Source organism: Colossoma macropomum, unplaced genomic scaffold, assembly GCF_904425465.1.
Source record: "Colossoma macropomum unplaced genomic scaffold, Colossoma_macropomum, whole genome shotgun sequence".
NCBI lineage: Eukaryota > Metazoa > Chordata > Actinopteri > Characiformes > Serrasalmidae > Colossoma > Colossoma macropomum.
This window is the reverse complement of record NW_023494803.1, coordinates 3,232,309-3,257,164: the sequence shown is the minus strand read 5'-3', so window position 1 is coordinate 3,257,164 and position 24,856 is coordinate 3,232,309. Positions and strand designations below refer to the sequence as shown.

Here is a 24,856-nt window from a genome sequence, read left to right as displayed (position 1 = left end):
TACTGTTATGAAGCTGCATCACTGTGAATATTTCTAGTGAGAGGGAGATTAATAGTTGTTAAAATGTTTGTTTAAATATAATTATAGTAATTTGAAGAGTTTAATTTTTGCATATTGAATAACTATTTAATGTCTTTAATTAGCATAAAACACATCATGGGTGAGGTTACATGAGCAGTAAAGCTCAGCTTTTAGACTTTTAAAACAGTTGAGTATGAATGATGGTGGTAAAAGCTCAGTTATAGGTGCTGTAATACTGTTGACTGACAGTATAATTTAAAATATGGACTGCCTCTTAAGTTAGAACCAGTTACTTAGCTGGTGATACTCAATGCTAATGTTAGCTAAAATGAATCAGCCTGGCTGCCAGCTAGATAATAATCATCTCTACAAAACATTGAAGGTTTAGGAACACAGTTCACTGATCAGATAATAGAATATTATAATAATCTTTAGAAGTTAGTCTGCTAGAATTTAAGTGAGCTAACTTGCTTATCTAGATGATGTTAGCCAATGAGGTAATATCCAACTTAATTAGCTAAATTAAATTAGCTGGCTAACTGGAATAATGTGAAATGTTTTGAACCCTAAAAAAGGGGCGCGCTCTGAAAATGGTTAAGAACCCCTGGTTTAAACCAAACATGTGAAGTGTTTTGTGAAAAATTCAAGACAGTGAATCTGATTTCAAGCCTCTTTATTTTGTATCAGGTGTTGTAAAATATTGTATTTATGCAGAAATTGCAGATCATTTTTTGAATAAGAGACACAGCTGTCATTACAGATGCAGTAATGTGAACTTCCACAAAAGCATTTGGTCAGTTATTCACTATGATTACTAAAACATCTGTAATGTGCATAAGAAAAAAAAAGGTCCAGATTTTTCTGAGAAGCTAAGCTCACCAACTAGATTTGCAAAGGCAACCCTAAACTAGAGAAGAGCACTGAGACAACGGACAAATCCGGGTTGTCTTGACATCAAAATTCTAAATACGACTTAGACCAACATAGAACATCAACTCAACGCACTGCTGTCTGCTTCATAGTGGTATTTAGTGCTTCGTAGGTGTTTCCTTACTAACAGGCTTCGGTGATTTGCCCTCAGGTTCTTTGGTCTGTAGCCCTCGGTCAGTATGGTCGGCTTTCCTGCTCTTTGATGTTAGATTTTATGACAGTACCTTCACTTAGTTTAACTATTTAGCTCAGCTCCTGTTATATAGTGATTATTAAGCGATAAAAGTGGTCAGTGGTCAGTTGCTCTCACTGATCCAAGTCTTAGCCCTAGAGATTCAATGCACTGTCCATCTTTATGAATGCCCTGTTGTACCACATCTGATTCAACTTGTGGACCAATTACTAACCATCCAATGGGTTGAACCAGCTGTGTTACACAAAGATGCCCCAATCCAGTCTGAAAGTTCAGTATCAGAGCCAATCAAAGCATTTTAGAATGGGTTTATAATGTACTTGAAGTGTGCAATGAAAAAAACTATTCTAATCAGACTCGTTTATACTCAGTATCAAATGAATCAGGATTATTGGACAAATAAACTTGACTGGGACAAGCTTAATGTTAGAGCAGAGCAACACTCAGAAAGGGGAGGTGCAGAGTGTCCCTGGGACTAAAAACCAGCCTGTACACTGAAAAAAGTGATGCACTGAATTAAGGACGAGTCAGAATTTTCAAATAGTCATGAATGTTTAAATAATTGAATAATAAATCTGAATATTTGTTAAGCAGTTTAGCTTCTCTCCAGTGTTAGACTTTCTAAATTAAGAAACATAAGCTGTCTGAACTCTATGCTCCACCAGAGGGCAGTGAAGAGCCTCTGTCCCAGTTTTGGCCAGAGGTACTAATCCGAATCCAGTCACTACAGCACACAGACTTCAGTGTTCTGCAAGACCTTTGTGGATTGAATTGAAAGAAATGTTAATCTCTGTGGAGCTGTGGGCCTGAAAGAACACGGCTCAGGATGCCTCTCTTAATCTGTTGGTACAAAAAGACCGCAGCTGTCCATATTTTTGGAATATTTTTCAAGTAATTCTTTTCAAATTCGAAACACATCAGCACAACCAGGGGCGAAAAGAATTCATTTCATTACTTTTTTCAGTGTAGTTTTCTGGTTTTTACTTTACATTTTGCAGATGGCTTCTTGGTTACAGCCCAATATCTGATGATATTGTTCTTTAACATCCTTAAACAGAGGAGAGAATTCATTGAGGCCCGGCACTTCCACCGGTTTCTCGTTCACTCTCAACTGCACCCTATAGCCATCAGGGCAACTCCACAGTGCCGCCAGCAGGTTACCGATGTAGGGCGTGATGTGTCCGCCGTTGAAAGCACGGTTGAGCTGAGAGGCGTAGTTGTCGGCGGTAAGAGGGGTCTTGTCCTTAAAGAGGCCCAGCAAGGTCACAAGAGGCAGCAGCGTTTCAGCATGACCGATCTCCACTGTGACCACTTCAGATACAGACTGGCCAGCACTGAGGGAGAGAGAGAGAGAGAGAGAGAGAGAATGTAAGGCAAAGAAAAAAATTACAGGAGACTCAACTAGGGCTAAATGTATTGCTTGTTAAGTAATAGTTTAGTCAAAATAACATATTTCATTATTTTAAGCAAAGGTCAATGTTACATTATGGGTTCACCAGTTTATCACAGTCATGTTATGATTTTTATTCCATCCACATCGTCCAACAATCCATCCTTGTGTGTACATAATAGTTAACAAGTCATCCGTCTGCCATCATGAGCCCCACTACAGTACTGAAATGCATTTTACTCAAAGACCTAAAGGGGTGAGTTTACATGCCACTGCCTTATTGAAGGAGTCAGCTCCACTTACTATATAGGTGCACTTTGTAGTTCTACAGTTACAGACTGTAGTCCATCTGTTTCTCTGATACTTTGTTAGCCCCCTTTTACCCTGTTACTCAGTGGTCAGGACCCCCATGGACCCTCATAGAGCAGGTACTATTTGGGTGGTGGGTCATTCTCAGCACTGCAGTAACACTGATGTGGTGGTGGTGTGTTAGTGTGTGTTGTGCTGGTCTGAGTGGATCAGACACAGCAGTGCTGCTGGAGCTTTTAAACACCTCCGTGTCACTGCTGGACTGAGAATAGTCCACCAACCAAAAATATCCAGCCAACAGCGTCCTGTGGGCAGCGTCCTGTGACCACTGATGAAGGACTAGAGGATGACCAACACAAACTGTGCAGCAGCAGATGAGCTATCGTCTCTGACTTTACATCTACAAGGTGGACTGACGAGGTAGGAGTGTCTAATAGAGTGGACAGTGGGTGGACACAGTGTTTAAAAACTCCAGCAGCACTGCCGTGTCTGATCCACTCGTACCAGCACATTTATTTTAAATAAAATCCACTCTTTTGAACTGTGGTTTCAATCCTGCCTTTATGAGAAGACATGTCCAGTGACTTTCTGAATTTGCTTGTGTTTTATTTTCTATACTGTAACACATTTTGTCTGGAAATACTTGAACTTATATCTGTACTATGTAAAATATTTAAAATGTAATATTTAAAGATAAAATTGTCAGTTGAGGGAAAAAAATAAACCTAGTTTCCAGCAAACTGGAGACGTCACAATATCATTTTTTCTTTCCAATTCCAGTCCTGATACTGAAACGTTGAGCGTCGGCTGATCCCGATCTGATATCGGTTTATTTGAAAATGACTGAATATCCTCGTGTTGCGAGGCCTTCAGTGTCCGGCTTGAAGCGAAGGCATAAAATGTAAAACTTGAAAAACAGCTGTATCAAGTAGCTCCAAGCTGCTGAAGTAGCTGCCAGTGTCTTTCTAATTACTCATCACGAAGACTCCACACTGATATTGTGTTTTCTTTAACCTTAACAGAACTAAGGCTGTCATGATAATGACATTTTAGCGATTAGTTGTTATATGAATCACTGCAATTTAAGATTTAATTGTCTTTTTCTGTTTATTGTTTGCAAATCGCTGCTGTCGGAATAAAACCTCATATCTCCATTTTGTCGTTTTTCAGTTTTTGACATAATTTGAAAATACCTGTTGCCCTTTACATTGCATGTAAATTTCATGATAATTGGACTAAAAGAAACGGCCCAAAATGACATGGAAAAAATTCTGGTTCCATTGACTTACATTAAAAGTAAAGTATGTTTTTTCTTTCTCCTGTAAAGTTACCATTTTGGAGATACGAGGTTTTCTTCTGACAACAGCGAAATGTTAAAATACATGCCTAAAGTAGCCAAACTGACTGATCAGCCACTTTACCTGCTAACAGTGTTTACTTAGTAGCCAACATTATTTGCACTGTTGAGTCAGTACACTCAGAGTAATATCTACAGTTACACTGAATTATGTGTAGATTTAAGCGAAGCTACATGTTTTTTGTTAGAGTAAAAAAAAAATACTCATTTTGCCAGCAGACATGCTAAAAACCTTTGAAGTAGCTACACAGCTAACAAATTTACATTTATTTACCTTAATCAAACACACCCAACTCTATGTGACTGTGAAATCTAATGACTGTGAAAATGATGTGAGACTGAATAACTGCAGTGACTGTTTCGTAGCTCTCACCTGAACTCATTGGCTGCTTTTTCAAGGCGGTCAAACAAGTCGTTGAAGAGAACACAGCTGGCCATGCTGTCAATTTTGTGGCCATAGCCTCTCTTATAGTACAGGCCCAGGTCTGAAGCGTAGTCAACCACCTGATTCACACATTACAATTAGAATACATTAAAAACAGTAAAGAGAACACAAAGGTTATGAAAATGCCTGTTAGTTCTCTCTGCTAAGTACTGTAATACTAGCTGTATTATGTTTATATATATATATATATATATATATATATATAAATATATTTGGGTCATTCTACAGAAACGTCCATTTTTGTGTTCCTAGCATTTACAGATATATTACACTTAAAAAACATGTTAGTGTTACAATTTATTTATATTTTCAAATAAAACAATAAGTTATTTTAACAATTACACCTTCTTCAGCCATCAGTTTAGCAATATTGGTTTTTAAATCAATCATATAGAATTCCAAGCACCACAGAAGAGCTCGTCCACAGTCGTGTGTGAAGGCTGAGGCCATATTTTGAGGTAAAAAACATGTTTTTCTGCAATTTTAGCTACAATAATCTATACATGACTATGAATTTATAAATTAAATGACAAAGAAAACAAATGACGAATCAATATTATAAAATATAGAATGAAAGTTGTTGTCCCCAGGAGTCGTGTCACTGGTGTTACTGCATAACAAAAAATCTCTTATTTTGAAATAAAAGTCACACTGATGACATCACTCGACTTCCTTTTGCCTGTTTTCTGAGGATCTATGAAGAAAAGCACATGGTGAGTCCACTGTGTCTTTCAGTTATCAGAGATTTTCTCATTCAGCTCATGATTTCATATGAAGCTTTTAGCTGAAGTCACTGGTGTGACCGACTTTATTCTCAGGTAGTTGTGAAAAAATAGAATACAAATGGATTAAATTCCATATTTTAGTGGATATTCCATGATTGACAACATGTGGTTTGAAGTTCTGTAGCAGCCATTTTGTAAAATGCATTGTTCATTAAAAATGTCTCTGGTGTTCCTTTATTATGTGTAACACCAATGAGGACCAGTAACACCAGTGACTCCTATGGAGAGATAGAAAAGTGCACGTTTCTGTAGAATGACCCTTATACATAATGTTATGACAGGCCCTTTAAAAGGCTATGGTAAATTCCTCACCTGCTGCTGGGTGTGATTTATGGACTAAAATTTGCAGTATTTTCTGTACAGCTTAATTGTCGCCGTGGTTAACTGAATTATGTAAACGTTGCCATATCAATGGAAAATGCCTGTTTTTTTATGTATAGCACAGGAACCTGGCATTAGAAACCACTTGCAGCCTGAAGTTTCTCCAGCAGGGGCGCAATTAGCACACAAGTTGCCATACATTAAATTATTTAATATATGGATTTATTGAAGATTTTCCTTAAAACAGTTAATGTTAAAAAAAAGCAAGCTTTTGTATGAAACTCCAAGGCTACGATACCGAGGCTCCTAAGACTAATATCAGGAATCTAGGATGAGCTTTATGTGACCCTCTAGCTGAATTCAGTACGATATAAAAAGATATGAAATTCAGAAATACCTCTGCGTCTGATCTATCATACAGCCGGCACCAGGGGGAGTTCAGTCCACGGATGGTGAACTCATAGGCGCACAGGTAGAATCCTGTCTCCGCGAGCTCTGTAGAGGAAAGAAACACCAGTAAACTTTAATACAGGTTTGTTTTTTGCCATAGTTCTCTAAAATGTCAGTCCTGGAATGAAAGTAAAGTTGTTTATGGAAAAAATACTCAGAAAGTTACTGTATGTCGATATTCGCCTTACAGAAAGTAAGTTCAATGCTCAAGGTTTCACTAGATTTCAGTGACCCTTATTAAGTGACCCTTATTAGTCCCACAACGGGGAAATTTCACCTCCGCATTTAACCCACCTGTGCAGTGAAACACCACATACACACTAGTGAAGCTACCAGCCTTGTGACCGGAAGGTTGCCGACTTGAATCCCTGAGCCGATAGTACATGACTGAAGTGCCCTTGAGCAAGGCACCTGACCCCCAACTGCTCCCCAGGTGCTGTGGATAGGGCTGCCCACCGCTCTGGGCAAGTGTGCTCACTGCCCCCTAGTGTGTGTGTTCACTAGTGTGTATGTGGTGTTTCACTGCACAGATGGGTTTATTAATCCCACTGTGGGATTAATAAAGGGTAACTTAATTTAAGGTATCCAGCTAAAAGGTACTGACGATGGAAAAAGCAACAGCTTTAGGTATAATAATATAACAATATGATCAGAAATGAACTAAAGAAGTCGTTTATTATCTTATTGAATTATTTTTAAAAGTATGGTTACAAGGGAATTCAGGGAAACTCTCAAACACCATAAAAGGGGTAGCTGTCCACTTTGCACTTCTGACCACTGCCCTGCATAGTTTTGTAGTTTCCCTGCTCAGAAAGTCACAGCTATGGATTCTTAGAGAAAAAACAGAAGTATTGTCCGGTAAATTAGCAGCAACAATTGAAAAACGTAAATAATTGCAGTTCATATCAATATTACATTACATGTAACAACAACTTCTCTGTATGTTTTAAAGTCTGTCCTACAGTTGCTCAGTGGTTGCTGTGCCCAGTGAATAGCCAGTGATGTCACACATTGCCCAATAATTTAACCCTTTCAGACCTAAATTACAGTAGTGTTTAATGGTTTGGAATTACCTGCCATATTAACATAGAAACTTCATTCTGTACAGCTTTCTCAGTCGTTTTAGAATACTCTACGGCTTTGTTCATCATTCTGGACACACCTAACATATCTTAATTTGTATTTAGAGACTTTTAATGTCCTACTATTTGTGTGAAACCTGAATATACAGGACTAACACATTATGATCACGTTATTCCTCTGCAACCAAACTGGGAATATACAACTCAAATTTAAAATTTAAAATTTATACAACTCGATTTAAAACTTTTGAACTTTTAGTGATGTTCCAGGGACACGTACATGTGTATGTTTTTGTGGTACAACTATATTTTTTTCTATATTTATGCTAAACAGTATAAATAAAACCTGATAATATAATACTAGTGGTAGGTCAGTGAGAAACATTTTCCAAATCAATATTTAAAAAGAAACAAAACTAAAACTGAGCAAACACTTCCACCTAGTGTCGTATTCACACACTGTGTGTGACGTAACACAGTATACTGGAATGACACAGCTGATGAAGTAGAGCACTGGTAGTTTTGAGCTCCTCTACAAAACTTTCCAATAAATATAATCACAAATTAGGCCTTTTCTAAATTTCTCCATCCATTTCTGCATTTAGGGCAATTGCACACTTTCTGGGAATGACAAGCAGAGTATAAACCAATCAGGCGTAACTTTATGACCACCTCCTTGTTTCTACGCTCATTGTCCATTTTATCAGCTCCACTTACTATATATGTGCACTTTGTAGTTCTACAGTTACAGACCCTTTTACCCTGTTCTTCAGTGGTCAGGACCCCCATGGACCCTCACAGAGCAGGTACTATTTGGGTGGTGGATCATTCTCAGCACTGCAGTAACACTGACGTGGTGGTGGTGTGTTAGTGTGTGTTGTGCTGGTCTGAGTGGATCAGACACAACAGTGCTGCTGGAGTTTTTAAACACCTCAGTGTCACTGCTGGACTGAGAATAGTCGACGAACCAAAAATATCCAGCCAACAGCGTCCTGTGGGCAGCGTCCTGTGACCACTGATGAAGGACTAGAGGATGACCAACACAAACTGTGCAGCAGCAGATGAGCTATCGTCTCTGACTTTACATCTACAAGGTGGACCAACAAGGTAGGGGTGTCTAATAGAGTGGACAGTGAGTGGACACAGCGTTTAAAAAATCCTGAGCACACCGGCTTTGCTGGTGAATCATCTCAGTGGAAGCAAAGCTAAAAGTCCTTTAGCTGGAGGACCATGGAATGATTCAAACTTCTCTCTTCAGCTGACTGATTTGACAGTAAGATGTCAACTGAATTATCAAATATTACTCATTTCTCCAAGCTAATTAACAAAAGCCAACAGTTCTCTTCATGGCTTCAGGGTTTTTTGTGAATTCTCAAGCTAAAGTTTAGATTTTTGGATGCATTTTACATGTTTAAGTTCTTTAAGCATGAACTGCTTTGTGTCCATTTTACCAGCAGGTAAAGCTTAGTACTTAAAGCCCAGCTTAAAACATCAGAAATGACCACAATGGAGGTATCCGTTCATTAAAACAATCTATATAAATGGTGGTGCTTTGTCAGCAGGATTTTTGCCAATATTGAAATCCTAAAAACTGTGGAACCATATTAATCACAAAACTGCACATTATTTAGACAATATACAAATTTATATGAAGGGAAAATGAGAATAACTGACCTGCGGTGAACTTGTCGTAAGGGATCTGTAGCAGGTCGGCCACTTTCCTCTGAACTGTCTTCATCTCCGGGCCGTTTTTGAAGAGGGTGGCCTGTATCACAGATTCTGGGTTGTCCAACACCGTCTCCACGAATCGTTCACACGAGGCAAAAAAGCGCATCAGAGTGTCGTTCACTGTGTACGGGAATTCATCACCTTGGAAACATCAAAGAGTTCACACATGTAAACACTTGCATTCTGTTATCATCTCGTAACATCAGTATTCCCTTGTGAGTATTAAGTGAATACCAAATTTGGTGAACTATTAACGTAACATGGTTAATTACATTTGTTGGATGATGCCAATACCAATTAGCTTAACCAGTAGAACCCGAGAGGGAGTGTGTTATCACAAAATAACATCACGGCTGTGATTTGGTCGCCGTAGATCATCACAGCCGTGATGTTATTGGCGATAACACACTCCTCGAGTGTTCTATTGCTTTTATACAACAGTTAAATAAATAAAGTAATAAATTAATAAACTGGGCCGTGAACGCGGCGTTTAATATGTTTTAATGTTCGCAGTTCCTTCACCAAATTATAGTTCCTTAACGAGCAGCTTGTTGCTACGTCAGAGTAACAAGCTCCGCCCACTCGCTGCACAGCCGGCAGTTCGTTCTCCAGCTCCTCACACTAAATTCCCAAACTGTCATCACCACTGAGCAGCTTTTCAGAGCGCAGCTGTGACAGAAGAACAGCTAAACAACCTGGAATCGGCCAGAGATGAACCCAACACCATTCGCCAAACGTGGAGTCTGATCTTCAGAGTCTGACCAAATCAGACTGAGCCATAAAACTGACACAATATCAAGTTCAGCACAGTTTTGTCATTTTTTGCCAGATCAGTATTAATGTTGTTTTGTTCCAGCCAGTCTGTAAAGCATCTTACAGCCTGTTTAGTTTGGCGAATGGTGTTGGGTTCATTTCTGGCTGATTCCAGGTTGTTTAGCTGTTCTTCTGTCACAGCTGCCGACTGAAAAGCTGCTCAGTGGTGATGACAGTTTGGGAATTTAGTGTCGTCTCATCTTCAGAGTCTGACCAAATCGGCTGTCGGTCAAATGTGATCTTAAAAGTGTCCATTTTCTGTTTGTGGCAAAGTAAGAAGTAAAAACGTTCAAATGTCTTGAGCGTCTCCTACAGCTGTCAAAGTGGTTGCTTAGCAATGGCGTCTCATCAGAGTGACAAACCCGTGATGTTATAGTGAAATAACAGCGCAGTTAGAACGCCTCTCAACCAATCGGCTTGCATGGCCGGAACTAACTGTTGTATAACAAATAATATACTCTGCAGCTGTTCCAAATGACTTTAACTACGTTGAGGTATTATCATGTATTGATGTTCTATCTTAGCCGATGCCGTGGTGCCAAAAGGCTATTGCTATTGTAACCACACCAGCTATTCCTGAATACATTACCTTCAAGATGAAACCACTCCTTCAGGCCTAGTTGGAAAGAGAGGGTGCTGTTGATGCATCGAGGTACAGAACTCGTGATGAACTTGACCCGGCCGCCCAGAAGGTTCTCCTTGGTCAGGAGAGTGGGGAACGTCTCGACCATCCTCTGGGCCAGATGAATGTGGTCTTCCCTTCCTGTCTCTGTGAGGCGCCCAGCCATGTCCTCCTTGTACCACATCTTCCATGCCTTGAGTTCTGGCAGATAACTCAAGTCGCCATTCGCCTCAGTCTTGACGAGGTCGTCAAAGGCGCCAATCAATTTGATGTTCTCAGCGGTTGGGAATCTGGTGCCGTGTCTGGCAACGATCGTGAAGTGGACGGGGGTGCAGGTTGGAGCAGGAGGCTTCACCGCGGAGCTGTTTATGGCCAGAATATTTTCCCGCAAGTACGTGTCGACGTCTTGGTAACGGGTTTTGGTGTTGAAGTACTGGGCGTTGGCAGGGATGTCCGCGTCACTGGAAAGCGCAGCACCGTTGCAAAAGGAGAGAAAAGCTAAAAAAACCACAAAGCGGAGAACCGCATTGAACCGCAGGAGTTTCTCAACCATTTTGCCACTTCTAAGCCTCGTCAGGTCCCTGTTTGCTGTGGTGTTCGAGTGGTAGTTGGCCAGGCAGTCCCTCCGTATAAATACTGTTTTAATGCCCTCACTGACCTCAGCTGATTATGGACTTTCACCCCATTATTTCCTGTAATCAGGGTGGAGCAAAAATCAGATAATTATTGATGGTTCTTGTGCGATATGATTTTAGAGGCACACACAGTTTCATTCATTTTATCTTTACCATCAATCAGACACGCATTTCATTGAAGTGCTTGTGAGTTTGAATTTGAATTTAATAGTTTAACAATCTGAAAATGGTTTAGTGTCACATCAGATCATTAAAAATACTCCAAAATAATGGTAATTACACTTATAATTAATAATAAACATGGAAACCATTATATTAAATAGAATAAATAAACTGTATTAACTCATTTTATCTTTGCCATCAATGTGCAATCAGACTTTTATTGAAGTGCTTGTGAGTTTGAATTTGAATGTAATAGTTTAACAATCTGAAAATGGTTTAGTGTCACATCAGATCATTAAAAATATGACCAATACAAATATAAAGTAATGGTAATTACAGTTACAGTCAATAATAAACATGGAAATCATTATAGTAAATAGAATAAATGAACAGTGTTTAAGTTTTTTGTATTGTGAACTTCATAATTTGTAAATGTAAATGTGAAACAGTAACGTGTGGCCTGTTCCTCGGCTGCTTGGCCTGTTTCATTGATGGCAACAGCAGAGTTGCATGCTACATGGTTAAAATAAACTTTCTTTAAATATAAAAAAGTCTAATTTTAGCATTTTTAAGGGTAAAGTATTGTATTCTAGGGACTTATCTAAAATTAAAATTGAGTCTGTTGAGATGCCTCAAGTGTCAACTACAATTTTTTGGGGGAATTATTGTTGATGAGATGAGATGTTTGAGTTGGAGAGAACAAACAGACTGAGTTAGCAGAAAGATCAATAAATCTATTGCTATAATAAGGAGAGTTGGTCATGTAGTTAATACAGATTTACTCCTCACTCTTTATTACAGTCTAATTTACACATATCTTTCATATTGTAATAAAGTTTGGGTGAACACTTTTTCTACTACTCTCCAAACAGAAATTGGTCAGAATGCTTTTGATCAGATTTCAATGTCATCCTCCTTTATTTCAGAAACTTCAGATTCTTAATATTTATGATATTAATATTTTTGATGCATGTGTTTCTATTTATAAGACACTGTCAAGTGAAGGAAATATTCCAGAGCAGTTTAAGAATTATTTCACAGGTCCGTCCATATTCAGCTCGTCAATCTTCAGAACTACATCTTAAATTTCTCAGTTGCAGAGGTCAACTTTCAATATGACTGAATAATAAAGGCATTTTCATTTGGCAAAAACTGTTCTTCTTTAAAATATTACAAAAGTGGTTTAAAAGGCCATTTAACATCTGTATCATAGCTGTTTTCTCTATACATTGTTGTCTATATATCAATGTTATTTTTGTTTCACTTATTGTGACCTACATCATTCGTATTGCTCAGGAGTATGAGAGTATAAACCTACATCACCAACCTATGTAGCTTCCATATATATGTATATATATATATATATATATATATATATATATATATATATATATATATATGTATATATATATATATATATATATATACGCACAAACACCCACATTACACATTCACATGTTTTTGCTTTATGCATTATGCTGATATTTAGGATGTTTGGTGTCTGTTCTATGTCATTATTATGTTTTGTTATTTTGTGTTTTCCATAATCTCGTAAAATTGTAATATTATTTAGGTGGAGACTTTATATATATATACATACATATATATATATATATATATATATATATATATATATATATATATATATATATATATATATATATATAAAATATATATAACAAAATGGTAACTTTATAGGAGAAGGAAAAAACACACTTTACTTATAATGTAAGTCAATGGAACCAGACTTTTTTCCAAGTAATTCTGGGCCGTTTCTTTTGGTCCATTAAACATGAAACACAACGTAAAGGTCAACAGGCATTTTCAAATTATGCCAAAAACCGAAAAACGTCAAAAATGGAGATACGAGGTTTTGTTCCGACAGCAGCGATATATTGCTTCTCCCTGTACTGTATATTGTTATCCTTGTTTTTTGTGTGTATTTTAAATTGTGCAAAATAAACTAAACTAAACCAGAGTTTTACGTTGGAGTGCAACAAATGTATATTTCTATTTACAAGCATGCTGATACGAACAAATGCTGAGCTGTCATTTAATGTTTTAGGACATACTGCACTGTTCTTGTGTTTTGAGTAATGAGTAATACAACCCAAGCATCCACTGCGCAAAGGAACATAATCATACTGCATTCTATCTCTTTAAATAGAAATTAATTATACTGTTCACTCTTTTCTGTTATGTTATTTACACTCTACTGCTTTCCCACAAACACCACCCAGGAAACAACCACTGGCTCTGCTGATTGCTTCTCTTTTATTGGCTCACTTTCACAACATGCTTCATGTAAATTTAGGATTGGCCCAAAGAGCATTTTACAGGCTTTAAATACTCGTTTTGAAACATAAACAAGTATCAAAAACTCTCAAAATCAGTCTTAAAAACAATACTTCTTACTCATGATTAACAATACTTCTAAATATGTTCTTTAAATTTGAACATTGCAGTTTAAACTGGTCTAGCAGGCAGTAAAATGTAGTAATAATACACGCCAGTGAGATCAGCTGTGCTGTGAGACGAACCTACCAAGCAGCACTAAGTATAATAACACATTTGAGAAGATTCCTCAGACTTGTCACACCTCCATGGTATACAAACCTCTTATCGCACATTTCGCACAGAGCATTTTTCCTTATCGTCCGATAATTTAAAGTGCTCTATCAACAAAAAGCATTAGCTCCAAGGGCGTAGCCAGAGGTAGGCAGAGTTCTTCACAGGCTTAGCTAGGGATGCATCAGTACTAATGCTGGAACAAGGTATCAGCCGATACCGGGCTCATTTACTCATCCTCAGCCAAATACAGATGCACTGATACCAACATCCGATACCAGCTGATACAGTGTGATGTAAACTTAGTGTTCGCTGTTGGGCTAATGAGCAAACGACTCAAGCTGGCAGTGAATGAGGGTCTGATCACACAGGGATGCGTTTCTGACTCTGTGGCAGTTGGACACAAAGTCGCTGGTCACTTAAAACAATCCACAGTGTGTGATTTTAGCCTAGACATTTGTGGAACTAAAGTCTGTCTATGCTGACTCTATTCTGTTTTACCGAATAGAATTGTGAGGTATAAATGCTTACATGTCCATTTTTAAAGCTGTCTTTATAATGTAGGCTGTAGAGACCATTTAGCCATATTGTGTGCATCACAACCTGGTTAGGTTTCAATGCACAGTATTAGCAAAGCTGCTGTAACTCAGTGTGTTTGCTCAGTACTCGGGTGGGTAGTTATTTTGAATGAAACAGCTTTATTTATAATTGTTTGTAGACAGATCTGTAGGGGCTGTGTTTTGATGTAGAATAGACACACTGTTTTCGAATAGTGTGAATATATACACCGATGAGGCATAACATTCTGACCACCTCCTTGTTTCTACGCTCATTGTCCATTTTATCAGCTCCACTTACTATATAGGTGCACTTTGTAGTCCTACAGTTACAGACTGTAGTCCATCTGTTTCTCTGATACTTTGTTAGCCCCCTTTTACCCTGTTCTTCAGTGGTCAGGACCCCCATGGACCCTCACAGAGCAGGTACTATTTGGGTGGTGGATCATTCTCAGCACTGCAGTGACACTGATGTGGTGTTATGTGTTAGTGTGTGTTGTGCTGGTCTGGGTGGATCAGACACAGCAGTGCTTCTGGAGTTTTTAAACACTGTGTCCACTCACTGTCCACTCTATTAGACATTCCTACCTTGTCAGTCCACCTTGTAGATGTAAAGTCAGAGACGATAGCTCATCTGCTGCTGCACAGTTTGTGTTGGTCATCCTCTAGGCATCAGTGGTCACAGGACGCTGTTGCCTGGATATTTTTGGTTGGTGGACTATTCTCAGTCCAGCAGTGACACTGAGGTGTTTAAAAACTCCAGCAGCACTGCTGTGTCTGATCCACTCAGACCAGCACAACACACACTAACACACCACCACCACGTCAGTGTTACTGCAGTGCTGAGAATGATCCACCACCCAAATAGTACCTGCTCTGTGAGGGTCCATGGGGGTCCTGACCACTGAAGAACAGGGTAAAAGGGGGCTAACAAAGTATCAGAGAAACAGATGGACTACAGTCTGAAACTGTAGGACTACAAAGTGCACCTATATAGTAAGCGGAGCTGATAAAATGGACAATGAGCGCAGAAACAAGGAGGTGGTCAGAATGTTATGACTGATAGATTTCTAAAATCACACAATGTATGTCTGGCTTTAGAGGACATTCAGCTACAGATCAACCAGCCAAAAAGACCTCATTAAAACAAAGCATGAGCTCCTTGGATCAGCCTTGGATGTGATTCCTGCTATCACTGTGCTGCAGAGACTGAAAGATGAGGAGTGGGGATCAAAAGCTATACAGAAGTGCTTTTCCGACACGGAACAAAAGCCACTCTTCTCCACTGCAGCACGACAAGATTCCAGGTAACTAATGTACTACAGCACTTCATTCAAAATCAATTAGATTTCAATGATGTAACAGTTAAGATACACTAACAACTGCTCAATTTTAAGAAGGTTACTCAGTATGGTATCATAATCTGTATCAGCAATAACAAACATTTACTCATACTTGGTCTGCAAAAATGGTACTGATACATTCCGAGGCCTAACCAGTCAAATAAGGACATTTTTAAGACGAGGAAATTTGATTTGTTTTCTGTGAATGCAGTCGTTGTACTATGGCCTCTCAAATCATTGCGCTCTTCGCCAAGCTCTGCCTTATTTTGTAAGCCCTCCAGTCACTGCCTAGGAACCGTTGCGATTGCCCCAAGCCTTCAGTTTTAGAGGACACGCCAGTGTTTGAATGTGTAGCTTTAATTTGAAGCAGTTAAATGACGAACTTGGGTATGTTTAAAAGTGAAATGTCCAGTAGAATATGTCATTTTTCAGTTCATTCAAAGGCAAAAACAAATTTAAAAATGTTGCTGTTTGTTCTCTGCAAATTTGCTGCTTCCAATGCTGTTTTACTACAAAAGCTGACAACGGTTTTATGGAAAAGTCAAAGCAAACATCTAAAATCACTTTGATGCATCAAGTAACCACAGGTAACAAATAAATGGACAGTGCGCTTTTGCCTATGATGATTGGATTTTGTGTTTATTAAGTTTGCTGTGTTGTTAACATTGAACACTGCAGCTGTCTGATCTTATCTCAGTCATGTCGTAAATTCACTCTGCATTCACAGGCTGACCTCAACACCAACGAGTGTTTCCCTCTCATACTGCGAAGGGACTGGCTGTTTGTTTGTTTTGCTCTTTAAAGAACTTAATTTAAAAACTACGGTTTTATGACTGTTTCAAATTCAGAAGTACTCAACCTTCAAAATGTAGACTTGTCACTAAACTCAGACAGGGAAAAAAAACTCTAGTCAACTCCAAAGACTTCTATGGCTAGTTCTGTATTCCTGGTTGATGCGGCTGCTGGTTTTGTTGTAAATTTGGAGTGGATGGGCTCGTAGATGGGACTGGATCAACCACACACATCGCACCACACATGGTCGTTCTTGGGACCTCAATCTTCGCTCTGTTCGATAAAGTCGTTGCTTCAATTTTTCCTTGTTAAAAAAAGTTAATGACATTGCGTTCCCTCGCAAATGTTTTGCATTAAGATGCAAACGGTTTGCAATCGCTTGCAAAAGCTGTGCTTTGCTTAAGACTAGAAAACCTTGTAGGGGTAACAGGAACAGCTCTTTCCTGGTTCAGGTCCTACCTCACTGATCGGTATCAGTTTGTTAATATAAACAGTGAATCATCTGTTCTCACAAAAGTAAAGTATGGTGTTCCACAAGGCTCTGTTTTAGGACCTGTATTATTCACATTGTATATGCTACCACTGGGCACCATTATCAGTAAACAAGGCATAAACTTCCACTGCTATACTGATGACACTCACTTAGCAAGTGACCCAGATGATAGAATTAACCTTAGCAAGATTGAAGACTGTATACAAGACATAAAGGACTGGATGTCAAATAACTTTCTCCTTCTAAACTCGGATAAAACAGAGGTTCTGCTTCTTGGTCCAAAAGCAGCCAGAAACAAACTGTCTAATTTAACACTTAAACTTAACAATTTCTCAGTTGCATCAAGCTCATCTGTAAAAAGCCTTGGTGTCATTATAGACCCTGTTCTGTCCTTCGACGCACATATAACTAATATTACTAGAACAGCCTTCCTGCATCTCCGCAATATTGCTAAATTGAGGAATGCATTTTCTCTACAGGATGCAGAAAAGTTAGTTCATGCATTTATTACTTCAAGGCTAGATTACTGTAATGCCCTGCTGGCTGGATGTCCCAGCAAAAGCCTTAACAAGCTTCAGTTGGTCCAGAACGCTGCAGCCAGAGTTCTTACAAGAACCAGAAAGTTTGACCATATCAGCCCAGTTTTATCAACCCTACACTGGTTACCAGTTAAATTTCGGATTGATTATAAAATTCTCTTGCTGACTTATAAAGCACTAAACGGACTCGCCCCTCAGTACCTGAGTGAACTTCTCTCTCACTATGAACCATCACGCCTACTTAGATCACAAGGTGCTGCTCACTATTAGTACCTAGAATTAATAAAGTTACGTCAGGGGGGAGAGCCTTCTCATACAAAGCCCCCCAGCTTTGGAATAGTCTCCCTGTTAATGTTCGGGACTCAGACACAGCCTCAGTGTTTAAGTCTAGGCTAAAAACTTACTTGTATAGTCGAGCCTTTGGTAATTAGTTTTACCTTTCAGTTCTATACCTGCCTGAGTCTCTTTGCGATCGGTCACCCATTACAGAACTGACTCTCTGTGTGTTTTCCTCTCTGTGTGTTTTCCTCTCTGTGTGTTTTCCTTTCTTTTCTTCACCGAGTTGAACAGCTGCCCATCCTGTGCGTCTGATGCTGCTGCCTTTTCTGCCTCGATCGGGTGCCACTGCTCGCCAGCCCTCTGGACCGGCTTACCAACATTGAGCCTCCTGCTGTACAACGCCGTACAAACCTCACCCTCACAACCTGACCCCACTGATACTACTGCTGTTGCTACATGAACTAATCAAAATTATTCACCCGAACCAATCAATCATTTAAACTAATTCAAATTAATCAATCACCCATTACAGAACTGGCTCTGTGTGTTTTTCCTTTCTTTCCTTTGCCGAGTTGAACAGCTGCCCATCCTGTGCGTCTGATGCTGCTGCCTGTTCTGCCTTGATCGGGTGCCACTGCTCGCCGTGCAAACCTCACCCCCACAACCTGACCCCACTGATGCTGGTTCTGCATGAACTAAACTGTTCAAATGAATCGTTTGCTCCTCCTTTTACCCTGTTTTTGTACTATAATACTTTATACTAACAATGTTTACTATCCGATGTCGACCAGAGGAGGATGGGTTCCCCTTCTGAGTCTTGGTTCCTCTCAAGGTTTCTTCCTGTTTCCCTAGGAAGTTTTTCCACTGTCACCACTGGCGACGCTCATGGGGGCTCGGACCCGGATTTCTTTTCTTTTTAATGCTGATTTCCTTGTAAAGCTGCTTTGTGACAACACCGGTTGTAAAAAGCGCTATATAAATAAACTTTACTTACTTACTTACTTAAGCTCAGAGATGAAGCAGCTCATTGAATTTTACGTTGATCTTGGATTGAAATATAAAGACATGGTGTCGCTTCTCAAAATCAAACATGATTCTGCTGTTAGTGGCTCAAACTGAAACTGAGGTCGAGTTTCCTCGTACAGTAAAAGCTACATTTACAGACACTGCAGAGAACAACTGCTGAATAAACTCAGCTCAGACTGACGAAACTGGGAAAACAGCTTTTAACGTTAGCTATGCTGAAAACAAAGCTCTAATGTAGGCAATGTCGTTGGGCACCTCTGGTCCTACGTTTGCTTGCTGTCTGACGAGCATATATTTTGCGAGGGAACGCAGTGTCAATAACTTTTATTTCTTTTTAACCACGGCCCCTTAGGGGCTCCATATAAGTTCACCTTCCACTATTAAAAATAGCCAAAACATAACATTTCCCTTTAACATGCCCTCGCTGACCTCACCTCAACACTGCGTAAGCATGTGGCCACACTGGACTTTCACTATCTAAAATCATTTCAATCATATCATATATTACATCTACATTTCTAATAAACGCCTGATATTTGCACCACCTTGAGAAGAAAATAAGTGAGGTTATATAACAAGTATGTTGCATAAGGGGTCATTTGCATAAGAGGAGAAATATCACAAAAATACAATATAATGATAACAACAATAATTGAGCATTTGGACGTCATCAGAATACAACAATGTAGTAATAGCCACAGTGTTAGACTTGCCAACCAAGCAGCACTAAGATAAGTATATTTACAAACTTAAGATTATTTATCAAACTCACGCCTTCATGAAACACAAAGCTCTTATCGCAAATTTTGCACCAAACATTTTTCTTATCATCTGATAATTTTAGTGCTGCCACTCGTGATTTCTCTGGCATCTTTGCCCTTTTAGCTTCAATGGCCACGTGAGAAGGTGCACAGCTCATTTTTACCGTTTTCCATATATTAACAATGTCCATTCTATCTGAAGGTCTTTGTGTTGTAGTTCAGTCTACAAAGCATCAAAATCTTTATTTGTGCCAGCCTTATGTACACCGATCAGGCATAACACTACACTGTTCTTCAGTGGTCAGGACCCCCATGGACCCTCACAGAGCAGGTACTATTTGGGTGGTGGATCATTCTCAGCACTGCAGTAACACTGACGTGGTGGTGGTGTGTTAGTGTGTGTTGCGCTGGTCTGAGTGGATCAGACACAGCAATGCTGCTGGAGTTTTTAAACACTGTGTCCACTCACTGTCCACTCTATTAGACACTCCTACCTTGTCAGTCCACCTTGTGGATGTAAAGTCAGAGACGATAGCTCATCTGCTGCTGCACAGTTTGTGTTGGTCATCCTCTAGTCCTTCATCAGTGGTCACGGGACGCTGTTGCCTGGATATTTTTGGTTGGTGGACTATTCTCAGTCCAGCGGTGACACTGAAGTGTTTAAAAACTCCGGCAGCACTGCTGTGTCTGATCCACTCAGACCAGCACAACACACACTAACACACCACCACCACGTCAGTGTTACTGCAGAGCTGAGAATTATCCACCACCCAAATAGTACCTGCTCTGTGAGGGTCCATGGGGGTCCTGACCACTGAAGAACAGGGTAAAAGGGGGCTAACAAAGTATGCAGAGAAACAGATGGACTACAGTCTGTAACTGTAGAACTACAAAGTGCACCTATATAGTAAGTGGAGCTGATAAAATGGACAATGAGAGGTGGTCATAATGTTATGCCTGATTGGTATAAATTTTGTGTATATGTGGTCGAATTGGGGGATCAAATGGGGTCAGATTGGGACTTGCCGTTTGCAGATATATTCATGAGTAACGTGTGCGCAGGTGCTTGTTTCCATGCACTGAAGCCGATTGATCAAATGCACCGCTTTGATGTCGAATGACGCTTTTGTAAATCGAACATGATGTAATAGCCGGTCTAAGTAGCTCTTATTAGCTGTTGTTTGCCTTTCAGTTGAGTGTTGGCCAAGCAATCCTTCAGTTTCAATGCAATTAAAAGGGAACCAGTCAGTCTGTCAAAATAGTCTTGAACGTCCAGCCCTATAAAACAACAGTTTAGACCTCGAAATAAATGTTTAGAAAAATATGATTTGCCCTGCAGTTTTAGGGGTGTTGTCAACTCTTAAAAAAGGTATCAAGTATGAAAGTAACTCATCACTAAACTCAAACATACTGAAAAAAATAACGGTCCACTCCAACAACTACTATGTCGCAGCAGGTAGTGGTTCATATCGTGTTCTATTTACATCACCGACAGCTAGATGGCAGTGCTGTAATCTATCTTCAGCCATTAGACTCTTCCAATGTAAACAAGTAGCGCAAGGGTGCACAACTACTGTGTCTGAGGTGTGTAAGAAAATATCGATACACTTGAGTATCACAATATGTTTTGCGATACTGTATCAATTCTCAAAAACAGTATCAGTTTTTATTTAACAGTTCACACGCAAAGATTCGCAGCAGGTAGTGGTTCATTTTGTGCTGTGTTTAAACCTCCGACAGCTAGATGGCAGTATTGTAATCTATCTTCAGCCATTAGGCTCTTCCACTTCAATGTAAACAAGTAGTGTAAGCGTGCAAACCTAGCTGACTAGTACCTTGTAGAGAGGAGAATTACACTCTGCAATGTCTTCCGGGTTTCTCTAACGCTAGAGGGCGCTCCCGAGTGAGTAAAAAATGAATGGGGAGCATTCGAGCAAAATCATAGTTTATAAATGCTTCAATATTTTTAATGTAAAAGAATACAATCATTTCCTGAACACAGAGCAGCATAAAACATTTTAACACTGCTGTTTTATTTTTAAGAGCTTTTAAACTCGAGTTATAGGAGTTTAAACGGCGCCGCATGTACGTTCATGACATCAGTGAGCATGAACAGCCAATGAGCTGCTCCGCTCGCCAATCAGTCATCACGCTCTAGCAGTAAAGCCCGCCTCCTGCTGCCCAAAACCCATTTGCTGTACAAAAATGGAATATATATGTGAGATTTCTTTGTTTTTAGTGAAATTCATCCTTCTACTGTCTAAAATTAAAGGAAAGTTCTGGTTCAGTGATTAGAAACTATTTTAACTTTTCATTTTTAGCCGTTGAGCTCCATTCACTCCCATTCATTGAGGACTCACTTGTGGGCGCCCTCTGCTGTTTAGCAGTCCTGTTTTTGATATAATGGAGGGAATAGGAAGTGGCCAGGCTCCTCATAAACCAGCGCTGATGCTACCACTGATGGCTGAATCCGAAAGACTTGGACTAGCCTGCCCATATCACTATTGCATAGTAACTGTTTTTAAAGTTAATTCAGCCTTACTTCAAGTCTACTGTACAGTGTATTGTACTGTCCAGCCTAACGTTACTACTTAGACCCAGATAAGGTGAATTAGGCTCTTAAAATATTCTACCAATTCATTTAATGCTGGTAACATTTTCTGATAAGGAGATTTAGACAAGGCTGAAGTCAGTTTAGCGAGAGGATAATGCACCACTGTCGGCCCACTGATGACCGGCGGTGAACCCTAACCCTAACCCTAACCCTAACCCTAGCGTTTTGCTCTGCATTTTCTGGACGGCCCACTGGTGGTTAAGTAGAGTATTAGACAAAGTTCCACTCATCATCGCTCACTTTCCCTCCTCACAGTCCAATTTACTTATCTTTCCTTCCTTCCTTTATTTAGTTATACTTTGCAAAGTAGTTTAGTGATTCTAATCTAGTCAGCAACAACATACAAACTACAAAATCATTTGATTTTAGACCTAGTCGTTATTTTTTTTCTCTCAGTTGTTTGTGATATTTGTCTAAGTTTCCTAAAATGCATTTCGAATCTGTTTGAGGAGATTAAAAACTAGGTAGAGCTTGTATGCAGGACAATAATCTTGGTGGTCCGAGGGTGAACATTCAGTGGGTTGCCGACCTTATCAAGACAGCGGACCGATATATGCTTGCTATCTGGGTTATATTCACGCACACCAGACGCGCCGCGTCGCTGAGTGCTGCTCTAGAATGCCGGCAGGGAGATCCCAGAGTTCAGCTTCATTTTTACACTCTACTTATATAAACTGAATGAAATAAAAGTGTTCAGCATCACATCACGCTTGGCATCCGTGACTGACTCCATACAGACTGTCTGTTTTCGAGCTGAAAAAGGCTCAGACAGTAACGTTAGCTGAGGTAACTTACCGTGATCATTTGTCTGTTTAACTAAAAGACTGACTGCCTTTCTCAGAAGATATTTCAAGCCTAAATCTGTCCATTGTGTGTCCACCTCCATTAAAAACAATGGTTTTGAATTTGTGGATGCTGGGCGGGGCGTCCGGTATGCGACGGCTGTTGTAATAATAACTGCTGCACCATTTAAGGTGGAATGTGAAAGTTCGAACAAGAAGCTGGCGAATAGGAAGTCCAGCTTTGTGTGATTTAGGCCATCAAAATGTCCCACCTACAGTTCTATGTAGGGTGCTACGTATATTTATGCCCTGCGGTAGGACATTTCAACACAATGTGTCAGAGCAACACTTCTGTAATATGGTGAACACAATGGGGTCTTGTTACACCATACCCTCCCGACAACACTTCACTGACATCATTGTGCCTAAGTTGTACAAGGAGGTAAAAACAAGCTTATATTTTATTTTTTACTGATGTAGACAAATATCAAGTGATTTGCTCAGATTGCACAAAAAGTAATGTTCTGAACATGAGGAGCTATTTTGTCTTTTCAACAAAAATCAAACCTTTTTTATGAGCCACAAAATTTTTTGTCCATTTTATCATCTTGGCTGTAAGTATGTCTCAGTATGTGCTGATGTACTAGAATAGACAAAAAACAGACTTACTTACTTTGCTCTGCTTTAAGCTTTAGCTCTGCCATAGCCACTTTTCTCGCATCTCCAGCAGGAAACTTTTCCGCAAAACTGGAATTGTTTCTTGTAAAATGTTGAAGTCGCTTCTCATTCGCCAGCTTCTTGTTCAAATTTTCCCGTTCCCCCTTAAATGGCATCTGAGGCGCCCGAATGTGTATCAAGTCCTTTGTTCAGATTGCATAAAAAGTAATGCTTTGATGTTGGATGTTACTGTGATAAATGCAAATGCAGATCCGGCTGTTCTGACTGTACAAAAGTAAAGTTTTTTATTTACTCAGATTTTATGCTCGTGGTGGTGTTTTTTTTAATGCTCTGAGTTTTGCTAAAATTACATTTTAAAAATCTCAATTATATGAGATATAACCCACAGTATGTACAGTATCGCCAAGTCCTTGCCAATACACAGCCCTACTATGTCTCGTTCTGTATTTCTGATCTGTAAGTTTGAAGGGGATGGGCTAGCAGATGGGTTTGAACCCACCATGCACATCATATTGAACATGGTCATTTTTGGGAGCTCAGTCTTCTCTCCATTCAATAAAGTCATTGGTTCATTTTTCGTCCAGAAGTGGCTTTGAACGTTCTGCTTTTTCAAAGTTCTGGTTGACGTACCAAAAAACAGCCAAACATGATGTTTCCCTTAAAATGCCCTCGCTGACCTCACCCCAACACTGCATAAAGACATAATCACACCGTCTAAAATCATATCAATCATACTCCATAGCTGGAATGGCTTTGACGGTAAAGATTACGCTTTTATTTCAAAGTTCTAGATTGACGTATCAGCCCTCCGATATTAAGAAATATTTGAACATGACATTTCACTTTAATATGCACTCGTCGACCTCACTCAACACTGCGTAAAGACGTGGTCACACTGGATATTCGCCATCTAAGATTACATTAATCATATATCACATCAATATTGCTAATAATTGCCTGATATTTGCTCCACCCTGATAAAAAAAATAATAATGAGGTTACATAACACGTTATATAAGGGGTCACTTGCAGCACAAGAGGGGAAGGAGGGGACTTCACGGAATGGGGTGTTTTTCAATGGTAATAAACCCTTGGCTAGGCTAGCCTCAGTGAACTCTGCTAATGCAAACTGTGTGAAAGCAGCTCAAGTGTAACATTACATTACATAAGGTTTGTGAATA

The 24,856-nt window shown here is 39.5% G+C and overlaps 1 protein-coding gene across 1 annotated transcript; it reads right to left on the bottom strand.

The window, feature by feature from the left end:
- Nucleotides 1-677: 677 nt before the first annotated feature.
- LOC118823991 (multiple inositol polyphosphate phosphatase 1-like) lies at nucleotides 678-11,053 on the bottom strand. The gene is made up of 5 exons (XM_036593872.1): nucleotides 10,414-11,053; nucleotides 8,958-9,152; nucleotides 6,149-6,246; nucleotides 4,574-4,704; nucleotides 678-2,478 (listed from the first exon to the last, which is right to left on the bottom strand). Exons 1-5 carry the CDS (start codon nucleotides 10,997-10,999, stop codon nucleotides 2,130-2,132), a joined length of 1,359 nt encoding a protein of 452 aa, XP_036449765.1. The 5' UTR covers nucleotides 11,000-11,053; the 3' UTR covers nucleotides 678-2,129.
- Between the last annotated feature and the right edge of the window lie 13,803 nt (nucleotides 11,054-24,856).

What these genes read in the sequence shown, in the direction of transcription:
- LOC118823991 (XM_036593872.1), bottom strand. Translation starts at nt 10,999, where the DNA reads ATGGTTGAGAAACTCCTGCGGTTCAATGCGGTTCTCCGCTTTGTGGTT. An exon ending in GGAGTGGTTTCATCTTGAAG is followed by an intron (nt 9,153 to 10,413) that starts GTAATGTATTCA and finishes GATGTTTCCAAG; the next exon opens with GTGATGAATTCCCGTACACA. An exon ending in AAAGCAGCCAATGAGTTCAG is followed by an intron (nt 2,479 to 4,573) that starts GTGAGAGCTACG and finishes TCTCTCCCTCAG; the next exon opens with TGCTGGCCAGTCTGTATCTG.